Source organism: Oncorhynchus tshawytscha, linkage group LG19, assembly GCF_018296145.1.
Source record: "Oncorhynchus tshawytscha isolate Ot180627B linkage group LG19, Otsh_v2.0, whole genome shotgun sequence".
NCBI classification, from domain to species: Eukaryota; Metazoa; Chordata; class Actinopteri; order Salmoniformes; family Salmonidae; genus Oncorhynchus; species Oncorhynchus tshawytscha.
Genome location: NC_056447.1, coordinates 19,880,130 through 19,893,918, shown reverse-complemented (window position 1 = coordinate 19,893,918; position 13,789 = coordinate 19,880,130). Strand labels below are relative to the sequence as shown.

The window sequence follows — 13,789 nt, the reverse complement described above, 5'->3', positions numbered from 1 at the left end:
TTGCGGAATGACCCTTGTGTTGACCACACAAGCGGAAGGTGACAATTACTTTGATCACATTTAAAAAAGACTGCCAGAAGAGTTTTCTATTTTCAGAGTTGCAAAGACAAGTTCTGATCTTCACGTGGCATACCCTAAAGGTTTTCACTATTGTGAGGTTTTTAAGTCATTTTTTTAATGTGGACATTTAACATTTTTATGGGGTCTTTCACACAAACTAAAAACTTTCCAAACATACTGAAAAACATTTAATAGAAAATGAAGATTATACCCATTCAAAAGACCACATTAAACCATAAATACTGTTTTGGTGGCCACAAACTACAGTCATATTGGGAAGAAAATACAACGTGTTTACATGTATTCATCATTATGTATCTGAATCATAAAGTGAGTGTGAAATAATGAGAGTTCTTACCCTGTTTAATAAGCAGAGAGTTATTGATGATTGGTATCATGATGACAGGAGAGACCGTGCTTTGGTCTCAGGCCTCCTTCAGTCAGTCAGTCAGAACACCTCCACCAGCTGTGTCCTTTTCATCAGTCTGGGGCTGTGACTCCCACTGTGTGTCTGTGTGTGTTTGATTGATTGCCTGCTCCAGTTTGTCACGGTGTGTTTGTATTTTATCTGTCTGGCACCAACGTGCCTGCTTGTTAACCGACCGGATTGGAGTGGTTTTTTTCTTCTCTCGTGTCTTTTCAAATCCTGTTTTGGTGCCATGACCTTTGTTTAATGTCAAATTATAATTCATTATTCCACTGGTCTGCTAGATTTAAACAGTGGAAACCACCGTGGTCATGCGCATATCACATTTAACAATTTCCACATCACATTTAGATGGTGGTCAGTATGAATCCTGTGTAATTGAAGAAGGAGACCTTTTTTTTCTCCAATTCAGCATCAGTTCTGTCAGTTCTGTGGTAATATCACTATATCACCACTAGATGGAGACAACCACACATATTTGAATTTTGATAGGCGACCAACATCTGGAGAAATGGAAGTGTGTGCGTGCCAGTGTGCATGCCTGTGTGCATGTTTGTGTGTCCAGCCTAGCTGAACAGTGTAGAAGTGGCTCATGAATCACTCGTTATCGGGCCTCTCTAAGGAGGGGAGGTGTGGTGACTCAAGGCAGTCCGCTGAATAATCTTGAATCACCCCTAGTTAAATCCTACACTGATTGGCTCCGAGAAGGGAGCTCGCCACCGTGCTAGCTGGCTGCGCTGGCGACTTTAAGAGTCAGATCTGCCGGTACACACACTGCAGAGCTGGGGTTCATTGGCACTACAGGCAATTAAGTTCATCCGTGCAAACCAATTCAATTATGGAGCTGTGATGAACCTCGAAATACCACAAACCACACTAGCTAGGCACCTGCACATCGATGCATCTACCACTTCACAACTGTTTGAATGGGGTTAAACACAATTTGGTTACAGGGAATGTAGCTAATTTAATCTCTTTGTTCTGTATGTAAATGGTACTCCACCTCTTCTTTGCACTTCTTATACAGTACATGGTGCTTTATGTAGTGGAGACCTTAATTTATCTGCTGTATCAACGGCTGTATACGAATGCATTGCAGTATGAAAACCCAGGGCAACGCCTGAAGAGACAGAAGTGTCATTCATTATGGTCGTAAAACAGCATTCGGGGACTCCACCTCTCTGAGGCAGTCGCAGCGGCTTTGGTTTTATGGGGAGAATGAGGTGAGCGAGCTGAGATTGAACAGCATGTAAGGCGTTCAGAGAAAGGGAGCATGGCCTTGTGGTAATGGGGAAATAAATGGAGCAGTGGTGTCCTGTCTCGAACGTCTGAGTATTGACACAACAAAACACTACCCCCAGGGGCTGTATCTCTAAAATAACCTGACTGACTGGGGGAGACCAAAACAAAGAGTTGTGCCTGAGAGCATGGTGCTGCTATGCTGGTATCGGCACTGGCTGAGCTTTCTGAGGGGAAATCAGAAGGAGCGAAAGCCTGCTGCTTGTGTTAGCAACAGTACGGCCTCCCTGTGGGGAAAGAGGACTTGGGGTCAGGGCCAATGACACGGGACAGACTGGCATTGTACTGTATGAGCACCGAGCAGCAGGAGGGAGATAGAACATTCTGTTATACACACTAGCTTCAGTTTGATTATACATATCCAATGAATTATCATTTTCTGTTTTGCAGTGACATTGGTTTAAGCCACTACTTGCAACATGTGTATGATTAGTGTTGTGTTATCCATATGTCATATGGATTAAGTTGCTTGGTTGACATCTATTCCTATTATTGCCACAAATAACATTTCATCTGATGTAGATGGCTGTCAAAATGATACGAACTGTGCACTTAGTTGATCATTTTGTGAGCAACGCAGTCCCTCCTTGCATTAGCTAAACCGATCGATTCATTCAAATCCAGAAGAACAGTGGTGTAATGGAATTTCATCAACTGTATAGAGGATCTCTGGCACCAGAGGCCTGCTGTGATTATGTATTCAGGGCAGAAGGTGGACTATCTGAATCAATCTCATGCTCTAGCAGAGAGATCTTTCCTAGTAATTTGATTCCCAACCAGAAGAATGGAAAAACACCACAGGTCATAAATGTCTGCATAATCAATCTAATCATGCTGAACTGTCCTCGTGGAACACAAGCCAGCCAGCCAGCCAGAACACAACAGGGTCTCAGTCAGATTGCTGTAAAGAGTTTGTGGAAAACATGATGTGGTCTGTGATATACCAAAGAGCACCGACCAGTGATATTCTCTGACTTTATGTACTAAACAGGTACCATTTTAGAACACTCAAGTTCATTTGGCAAGGCTTAGTTCATCACCAAAATAAATTGCAGTGAAAATCTGTTTGAAAGGAGGACATGGCGCTTCAGAATGGTCTTTAATCAACTGTTGAATTTGAAACAGGGGAATTACTATCAGAATCCAAATGAATCAATCAAAGATTAAAAAATGTCAATCCCTCAGCCATAGTCATAACAGGCAGTATCTGCACTGCTCTGTTCAGAATCACTGGAAGCAGCAGATAAGGAGATTCAATTGTATTATCCATGGAACCTCTGGCCCAGGAAATGCATCAATCGAAGGAAATAACACCAATATCTCTCAAGTCTACTGACAATTTCATTTCATTATACACAGACAATATTTTACTCTATCTAGACAATGTATCTCAATCGCTCCCAAACGCATTGAAGATCATATATACATTTAGCTTAATCTCAAATTCTAAAATGAATCTAACCAAGTTAGCCCTACTGCCTCTCAAGACCCCGATGGAGGACGGACTCCATCTCTACTCATGGAACCCCAATCGTTTCCCATTTTAAATATTTGGGAGTATATATATATATTTCCTTAATTAAATAAAACCATTGGCAGAAACTTTAACAGAACGCTCAAGTCAGACGGGCACATTGCGCACCGCTCCCGAGCATACTACTCGCCAATGTCCAGACAAGAAGGTAGACGAAATCCGAGCAAGGGTTGCCTTCCAGAGAGACATCAGAGATTGTAAGGTTCTTTGTTTCACGGAAACATGGCTCACTCGAGACACGCTATCTGAGTCGCTACAGCCACCTGGTTTCTTCACACATCGCGCCGACAGAAACAAGCATCTCTCTGGTAAGAAGGGCGGGGGTGTATGCCTTATGATTAACGAGACGTGGTGTGATCATAACAACATACAGGAACTCAAGTCCTTTTGTTCACCTGACTTAGAATTCCTCACAATCAAATGCCGACCCTGAAAGAACTTCATTGGACTGGAAACCACATATCCTGAGGCTGCATTTATTGTAGCCGGGGATTTTAACAAGGCTAATCTGAAAACAAGGCTCCCCAAATTCTATCAGCATATCGATTGTGCTACCAGGGCTGGCAAAACCCTAGACCACTGTTATTCTAACTTCCGCGATGCATATAAGGCCCTCCACCGCCCTCCCTTCGAAAAAGCTGACCACGACTCCATTTTGTTGTCATCAATTTGTCGACCCCGCCCTGTGCAACTGGGTCCTGGACTTCCTGATGGGCCGCCCCAGGTGATGAGGGTAGGTAAACAGGATCTCCACCCTGCTGATCCTCAACACTGGGGCCCCACAAGGGTGCATTCTCAGCCCTCTCCTGTAATCCCTGTTCACCCTGCGTGGCCATGCACGCCTCCAACTTAATCATCAAGTTTGCAGACGACACGACAGTGGTAGGCTTAATTACCAACAACGACGAGACGGCCTACAGGGAGGAGGTGAGGGCCCTCGGAGTGTGGTGTCAGGAAAATAACCTCACACTCAATGTCAACAAAACAAAGGAGATGATCATGGACTTCAGGAAACAGCAGAGGGAGCAGCCCCCAATCTACATTGACGGGACAGTAGTGGAGAGGGTGGAGAGTTTTAAGTTCCTCGGCGTACACATCACAAACAAACTTAAATGGTCCACCCACACAGACAGTGTGGTGAAGAAGTCACAGCAGCGCCTCTTCAACCTCAGGAGGCTGAAGAAATTTGGCTTGTCACCAAAACACTCACAAACTTTTACAGATGCACGTTTGAGAGCATCCTGTCGGGCTGTATCACCGCCTGGTACGGCAGCTGCTCCCATAACCAGAAGGCTATCCAGAGGGTAGTGAGGTCTGCACAACGCATCACCGGGTGCAAACTACCTGCCCTCCAGGACACCTACACCACCTGATGTCACAGGAAGGCCAATAAGATCACCAAGGACAACAACCACTCGAACCACTGCCTGTTCACCCCGCTATCATCCAGAAGGCGAGATCAGTACAGGTGCATCAAAGCTGGGACCGAGAGACTGAAAAACAGCTTCTATCTCAAGGCCATCAGACTGTTAAACAGCCACCACTAACATTGAGTGGCTGCTGCCAACATACTGAATCAACTCCAGCCACTTTAATAATGGAAATATTTATGTAATCAATTTATCACTAGCCACTTTATATTAGATAATGTTTACTAACCCTACATTACTCATCTCATATGTATATACTGTACACTATACCATCTACTGCATCTTGCCATCTTGTTGTAATTAAATGTATCACTAGCCACTTTAAACAATGACACTTTATATAATGTTCGCATACCCTACATGCTATACCATCTACTGCATCATGCCATCTTGATGTAATGTAATGTATCTTGATGTAACACTTGCATTAACACCTGCTAACCATGTGTATGTGACAAATACATTTGATTTGATTTTGATTTGATTTCAATCTGAACTCAATAGATGGAAAAATATCCCAGTTACTTTAACCTGAAGAATATCTATTGTCAAAATGAATATTGCCACGGCTGAATTTCTGTAGATCAATTCTTCCAATGGCTCCCCCTTCTGGCTATTGAGATAAAATTCATAGTGCAATTTTAAAATGTACAGTTAAAGTCGGAAGTTTACATACACTTTTGTTGGAGTCATTAAAACTCATTTTTCAACCACTCCACAAATGTCTTGTTAACACACTATAGTTTTGGCAAGTCAGTTAGGACATCTACTTTGTGCATGACACCAAGTAATTTTTCCAAGTAATTTTTTTACAGACAGATTATTTCACTTGTAATTCACTGTATCACAATTGTGCGAGCAAGGAGGCCTACAAATCTGACTCGGTTACACCAGCTCTTGTCAGGAGGAATGGGCCAAAATTCACCCAAATTATTGTGGGAAGCTTGTGGAAGACTACCTGAAATGTTTGACCCAAGTTAAACCATTTAAAGGCAATGCTACCAAATACTAATTGAGTATATGTAAAATTCTGACCCACTGGGAATATGATGAAAGAAATAAAAGCTGAAATAAATAATTCTCTCTACTATTATTCTGACATTTCACATTCTTAAAATAAAGTGGTGATCCTAACTGACCTAAGACATGGAATTCTTGCTAGGATTCAATGTCAGGAATTGTGAAAAACTGAGTTTAAATCTATTTGGCTAAGGTGTATGTGAACTTCCGACTTCAACTGTATATGGCAAGGTAAACAATCCCAGGAAAAATGAATAAGTATACAAAGAGGGAAAGACTAAAGAGGACTATCTGTACAACACTTTAAAGTGTATATTCAGGCTTTAGCGTTTCACGCCTTCCTGAATTGGTTTAGACATGACTCTTCTGGCTGAGTATTGAGCAAAATATTGTGTGTCCTTATTACCCTGGAAGAGGTGGTCTTCACTGATATATCCCATAAACTACTCTTTAATCCTATTATTGCTCACACTATTTCTGTTAGAAAAACAATGTAACTGGGAATCAAAATGGCATATCCATGCTTCGATATTTCACAATAATGCCTTGAGGCCTCTAAAGGTCCAAATGTGGAATCCGTACCCTTATCAATAACATGGACAGTCATGGTTTTAGAACATTCCAAGATTTGAAAGATACATACACATTACCAGGCAACAAATGTGTTATATTTACAATTTAGGTCAGCTATGCTGGCCTATGGAGTTCCTTGGGAAACCCAAATACAGAAACATCCAATGATGGGATGTATAAATAAATGATCTGGGCTCCCGAAAGCACTGATCTCTATAATATATAAACAACTTTAGAAAGCTCACATTCTGAGCTAACCATTAAAAAAGTATGGCCCACAGATGAAATAAAAAAATATGACCTTGGTATCCTGTAATCCAGACTATCAATTGTTCACAGACAATAGTTCACAGACTGTATTTAACACCAGAAGAAAGTTTTAAGATCAAATTGGCCCCAACTGTTCACTGTGTCCCCTAAATCAGGTAGGCACAGGGAGTTCAGGTAGGCTTCTGGGGAAAAGTTATACAATTAATTTGGAAGTGCATGAAATGAAATATTCAATGCTTTCCATCTATTATGTTACTTAACGTTGATAGTCCCTTGAATCTCAGAGAAGATTACTGCTGACAGGCAGCACTCCTGCAAAAAATATGTTGACTCTAAGATGGCTATCTTTAAATGGATTTATTATATTTTGGGGGAACCTGTAACTATGAAAAAAAGATAGAAAAATGACAAAACTAAATAAAAAGTTGGTCACAAAAAAGAATGATCTTTAATCATCATTACAATACTTAAAGGGTGAGTTTCTAACAGAAGGAATGGTTATTGATGTGTATGAACATAGCCCATACTTTCATCATATGTCCTGGTTCAGTGTTGCATCTAAAACGGTACCCTATTCCCAATTCCCTATATAGTGCACTTCTTTTGACCAGGGGCCCTGGTAAAAAGTACCCTGGTCAAAAGTAGTGCACTATATAGGGAACAGGGTGCCATTTGGGACACAGCCACTGACTGTCTGAGGGAATAGACTCCCCTGTGAATGGAGCCTGCCACTGAACAGGTGTCTTCTCCTCATGCCCTCATATAGGTCGTTATCTGCGTCTGAAAATGTTCCGTGAGGATCACGGCTCCTGGATGACCATGTTCTTCAGCACCATCCTCTTCCTCTTCATCTTCTCACACATCTACAACCTGATCCTCCTGATGGCAGGAAGCATGGGGTAAGCCACCCAATGTCTCATCCTTCTCTCTCATTCTCTCACTGCTTTGATTTGTTAGAACCTCTCTCTCTCTCTTCGAGTTAACCGTGTGATGGATCCAAACGTCTCACCTGAGCGGAGGCTCAGTCTCAGTCTGATCAATCACGTCGAGACTTTGAGTCGCGGTTGGAGGAGATGGAGTGAAGGGAGGGCACCTGAAAGCTCAACTTCAGCACCACCATAACACTTCAATGATGATCAGGTCGGCCATCTTGGTATATTGATTACATCAGTCAAGATGGCTTCCCCTTTACCTTCTACTCCACTGGTTTACCTACACTTAGTGGGTAACCAGCTGCAGAGCTATGTCAGTCACACAGCCAGTGACAGGAATCCATTTGAGCATTTTGATGTGGCAGTCAGTCTGAGATAGACAATGTATCCTTTTATCCAGCCAGCTGCGAGGTCGAGGGCTTATGATTTACCATGGGTTTGTTTTGGTTGTATAACATTCACATGGCACAAGCTGTTGCTAACACAAGCTGTTGCTAACACAAGCTGTTGCTAAAACAAGCTGTTGCTAAAACAAGCTATTGCTAACACAAGCTGTGATTTGAAGTAGCCTGGCCATAATAAGATCAGTCATATAACACATTTCAATAAGCAACAAAAGCACTCCGCCATCCATAAGGTTGGACAAGCCGGTTAATATTGCCAGCGGTAAGGTGTTGTTGTTCTATACAGGGGAGGGGGATATGCTTGTGTAATCAGGCTATCAGTCACACTGGCCAGAGCTGGGACAGTGACATCCATCATGTCTGCTCTTTCTGGTTGATTGAGGAAGGGAAACGCAGAGACTCATGGCTGAGCGGAGCAGCAAGTCCGATGATACGATAAATGTTACCCGCTCAGGAAAAAAGTTACATTTACAGTCTCTCTGAGTGTGTCTGTCACAAAGATGATTTCTCTTTACCACTCTCCTATTTCATGCTTTCACATGTCCGATATAGTGCCTGTACTGCCTTGAGCAGTGACAGAAGTGTGTGTCTGTGCATGTCTATGGGAGGGCTGGGCGATATTCCCTTCTTTTTTTATATAGTATGCTGGTATTGGTTTGTTTTATGTTTCTGAATAATACAAGTTCTAAATATCTTTTATGAGTAGTGCATGAGCCTTGAATGGCAAGAAATGAATGAATTCTATGTGATTTTAATGGGCTTTCTCCATTCTGATGGTTTTAAAACAGTGAACTAGTGCAATTTGTTGAACTTTTAATTTAATTTAGCACTGTATCTTAATATTGTTATAGACTGTATTGTAAAAATCCAGTATACACTGAGTGTACAAAACATTAAGAACATAATATTGAGTTGCATGACCCTGGTCAGTCCATGTCATGGAAAGAGCAGGTGTTCATAATCATTTGTACACTCAGTGTATATCACCCAGCCTTAGTCTATTGGATGTGTGTTCTAATAGCTGCAGTCTTGAGACCTTTACCTTATTTTGGTGGCCATCTTTCTGTTGGAGTCTGAGAGCATGTCATCCTACTACACCATGGGAATAATCACTTAGTCCTCACTGTGAGTGATGGAGCCTAAGCACTGAAAGAACAGGGATACGGTGCAGACATAACGAGCTAGGCACTTTCAATTGGTCATGTCAACTAGACATAACAATGAATAGTCCTTCAGACATTTCAAAGTGCCTCTGAAATGAGAGTTCCAATGACATTACCTAGCCATTTCAGGCTGTAAGCGTCTAATTAGAAAGATAGATGGTGCTGTTGTAAAGCAAGTGAACGCATCCAGCCAGCAGCCCGCTAAGAGGTAGTAGGAGCCATCAGCCCGCCAAGAGGCAGTAGGAGCCATCAGCCCGCCAAGAGGGAGTAGAAGCCATCAGCCCGCCAAGAGGTAGTAGGGGCCATCAGAAGTGGGAGGGGCCATCAGCCCGCCAAGAAGGGGCCATCAGCCCGCCAAGAGGCAGAGGCCATCAGTAGGGGCCATCAGCCCCCTAGAAGCCATCAGCCCGCCAAGAGGCAGTAGGGGCCATCAGCCCGCCAGTAGGGGCCATCAGCCCGCCAAGAGTAGGGGCAGTAGGGGCCATCAGCCCAAGAGGCCTATCAGCCCGCCAAGAGGCAGTAGGGAGCCATCAGGCCAAGAGGCAGGGGTCAGCCAAGAGCCATCAGCCCGCAAGAGGCAGTAGGAGCCATTCAGCTCGCCAAGAGGCAGTAGGAGCCATCAGCTCGCCAAGAGGCAGTAGGAGCCATCAGCTCGCCAAGAGGCAGTAAGAGCCATCAGCTCGCCAAGAGGCAGTAGGAGCCATCAGCTCGCCAAGAGGCAGTAGGAGCCATCAGCTCACCAAGAGGCAGTAGGAGCCATCAGCTCGCCAAGAGGCAGTAGAAACAATCAGCTCGCCAAGAGGCAGTAAGAGCCATCAGCTCGCCAAGAGGCAGTAGGAGCCATCAGCTCGCCAAGAGGCAGTAGGAGCCATCAGCTCGCCAAGAGGCAGTAGGAGCCATCAGCCAAGAGGCAGTAGGAGCCATCAGAGGCAGTAGGAGCCATCAGCTCGCCAAGAGGCAGTAGGAGCCATCAGCTCGCCAAGAGGCAGTAGGAGCCATCAGCTCGCCAAGAGGCAGTAGGAGCCATCAGCTCGCCAAGAGGCAGTAGGAGCCATCAGCTCGCCAAGAGGCAGTAGGAGCCATCAGCTCGCCAAGAGGCAGTAGGAGCCATCAGCTCGCCAAGAGGCAGTAGGAGCCATCAGCTCGCCAAGAGGCAGTAAGAGCCATCAGCTCGCCAAGAGGCAGTAGGAGCATCAGCTCGCCAAGAGGCAGTAGGAGCCATCAGCTCGCCAAGAGGCAGTAGGAGCCGCCAGCCCGCCCTTTCTCTGCTCTACTCCTCTACTTTTTCTCCTGACTGTTCTGTTCCCTGCTCCTCCTCTGTGTCTTCTGAAGGCCAGGGCTCTGCCAGAGACGATTAGTGTTTACATCTCTGTTGAAGACGGACCTGTAAGAGCAGTGTTTTCACACTCTGCCAGGCAGGACCAGGATGCACCTCAGATGAGATGGGCTCGAGGCTCTGAATGGAGCCAATGCAGCAATTATCCGAGAGGGGAGGGAAGGAGAGAAGGAGGAGGAAGGATGGTGCAGTAAAACTTAAGTCTTTTGATCCATGTCCAAATCTTTTCTGCATCCATCTTTCCCGTTCCTTCACTCAATAGGAGGTCGTTGTAATTTTACTGAGGCAAAGCATAAAAGAGAAGTACTATAACTTCCCTCTGTGGTGTTTAGGATAGGAAGCCTCTGGGTGGGAATGAATGCTATTTTCCCTTTTCTTTTTTGTTCAGAGAGAACAAGGCACCGTTATTGCCAAGACTGTGTTAAGTCTATCTGCTGGCATTGGTCTGCCTCAGAATAATTATGTCTTTGAGAAAACACACCATGATGCCTTGCGCTCTGCAGCCAACCGCGATGGAGCGCTGTGGGAGATGTTGCTCGGCTGGTCTGCCCCCACATACCACATATTGTTCCCATCTCACACCCATCTGAAGAAGTCCGTGTGTGTGGCTGTGGGGGAGGTGTGTCTGTCTCCTGCTATCTCTCTGACCTGTCACTGTGTGCTGTCCCTGACCCCAAGCTCATTGAGATGCTTTCATTTCTTGGACCTTTCAGACTGCACTGAGTTTGATTCAACGGCAGGAATATATTCACTCGAAATGACCTATTGTTACTTATTCAAATCGAGTAATAAAAAAGATGCTAAATGATGAGAGCGACATGTCTTTACCTCGATGTTAAATGTGTCCATCAGGATTTAGAGCTGTCCAGACTAGGGATTAACATGGGTAACCAGGATCAGGATTTAGAGCTGTCCAGACTAGGGATTAACATGGGTAACCAGGATCAGGATTTAGAGCTGTCCAGACTAGGGATTAACATGGTAACCAGGATCAGGATTTAGAGCTGTCCAGACTAGGCATTAACATGGTAACCAGGATCAGGATTTAGAGCTGTCCAGACTAGGGATTAACATGGGTAACCAGGATCAGGATTTAGAGCTGTCCAGACTAGGGATTAACATGGGTAACCAGGATCAGGATTTAGAGCTGTCCAGACTAGGGATTAACATGGGTAACCAGGATCAGGATTTAGAGCTGTCCAGACTAGGGATTAACATGGGTAACCAGGATCCCGGAACTGTCGCGGGAACACTTCACATTTCCCCAAAAAATGTAATAACAAGAGCCGGGAAATTACAACATCTTGTTCCAATGTCGGCACTAATGCAGACCCTACACAACATGTGCACCATAAGATTAGCAGAAAATTCAATATCACATTATCCAAACAGGTTGTCGAATGGAAGCGTAGCGTATTTAGTTCACACAAAGTCGCCATAAATTCAAGCGCACGCATAATTGACACTGCCGGACTGCACACATGACCCGATTGCAGTTACAGTTTTTCTCAATTGCTAAAACACAATTTCTGAAACCTTGCTCCATTTCCTGAACACATGAACAAAACCTCATCTTCAAGCACTATTTACATAACCTCTGACTCCTCTTGCAAAATGAAACATTCGCCTCAAAACAGTTTTTACCTGTGTTCAAAATCAAACACTGCTCTCAAATCATAAACAAAGTGATCAAAATGATATACACTCTCAAGCAGTCAGTAAACAATACGCCGAAAACTAGAAAACACATTGTTCAAAACATACAATTCTCAGGGAGAAGTACATTTTTAATCGAAATTGTTTAAGGTATTGACAACAGACTGCATAATTAGCTAAATGAGTCCAGGCAACTGAGAACTTTGTACAGCCAATGGGTTTGAGTGTTTTAGCAATTTAGAAAAACTGTAATAAATACCCTACAGGACACCCTACAGTAGGCCTATAGCTTATAAAATAATGTGTGCCTCTGAGCTGTCATTGTGACTCTTCAGACAGTTACAAATTTGATAGGCCTATGCACAATTCACAGACATTAAGGAGAGGCATGAGGGTCAATTATATCTTCTCCTGTCTTAGAGCCTAGGCTATTTTCCTATCAAGACCCAATCTTATTGAAACCCACAACCGTGACTCCTGTCACGCATGAGAATTCCTAACTAGGTTGTAATGTTAGGTTTGTGTCACCAGTTTGTGGCAAGAACTGCAAAGTGGTTGAGTTTTTCACGCTCAATAGTTTCCCATGTGTATCAAGAATGGTCAAGCACCCAAAGGACATCCAGCCAACTTGACACAACTGTGGGAAAGATTGAAGTCAACATGGGCCAGCATCCCTGTGGAACTCTTTCGACACCTTGTTAGAGGCCATGCCACAACGTTTGAGGCTGTGCAACTCAATATTAGGAAGGTTTCTCATGTTTTGTACACTCAGTGTATATTAGGCCTCTGCAAATCAACAAATGCCTTCATGGTCCTCTTCCTCAACATCCTGATCTGCTATGAGCCTGACCTTATCAGAGCTGTCAGCGGCCTCCTCTGTAGGGACTCCAGTAAGCGTACCTGCTTTTGTCTCCATCCATCTTTACCTATACAAAATATATAACGTTATATCGTAATTAGTTGCCTTGTTTCATAAATCCATAACGAGTACTATAAAAAAAAGTATGTTTTGAGACGCTAAAGGGCTGTAGACTAACCAGAATGACCTTATTTGACTTGCACCAAACACCTTCACAATTTGCTTGTGTCTAGATAGGCTCATCCATCACATGGGATGTGTTTCTGCAGAGTTATGTCAATGAGGTGGTTGGTTTTCAATTGGCTAAAACCGATCGCGTGGTTTGTGCAGGCTGAAATATGGTGCGTTGGGATGCTGTCGGAGACTTTTGAACTTTTGTAGCAAGCAGTCGTTGTTACACCCCTATAATTACGGACTGCAGTTACCACCAGTTACATGTTGTTACAGTGTAACTAGGAATGATTACAATTAAACACAATACAGTTGTAAGGAATAATTAACATATGTAATTGCACTGTAATAACGACCCCTTGAAATGAAGCGTTACCTTTTTTAATGTAACTTTCAGATTAGGGAGCTGTTTGCATGAAAGCAGAGGAGTGTGACCGCCCAGGGAGTTTGATGCCCTTCACTGGCGCTCGGTCACGCCGCCCAATCCCATTCTGACATCTTACGCCACCATTACCGGCAGAGAGCAGGCCCTAATTAGGCAGTGTTATTGGATTAAGACAGCCCAGTGTGTGGCTCCTCTCACATTAATCATGCCTAATGTGGATGAGCGGGGACCCTGCTGGAGCCAGGCGACACCACTGCATGGGACGGAAGG

General features: G+C 43.9%; 1 protein-coding gene across 2 annotated transcripts in view; it reads left to right on the top strand.

Moving 5' to 3' along the window:
• LOC112218412 (transmembrane protein 117) overlaps window positions 1-13,789 on the top strand; it is a 60,752-nt gene that overhangs the window by 21,170 nt on the left and 25,793 nt on the right. For both annotated transcript variants that reach the window (XM_024379176.2, XM_042301439.1), the window contains exon 3: window positions 7,380-7,512. In XM_024379176.2, the coding sequence (XP_024234944.2) occupies window positions 7,380-7,512 (133 nt within the window). The remainder of the gene's footprint in view (window positions 1-7,379; window positions 7,513-13,789) is intronic.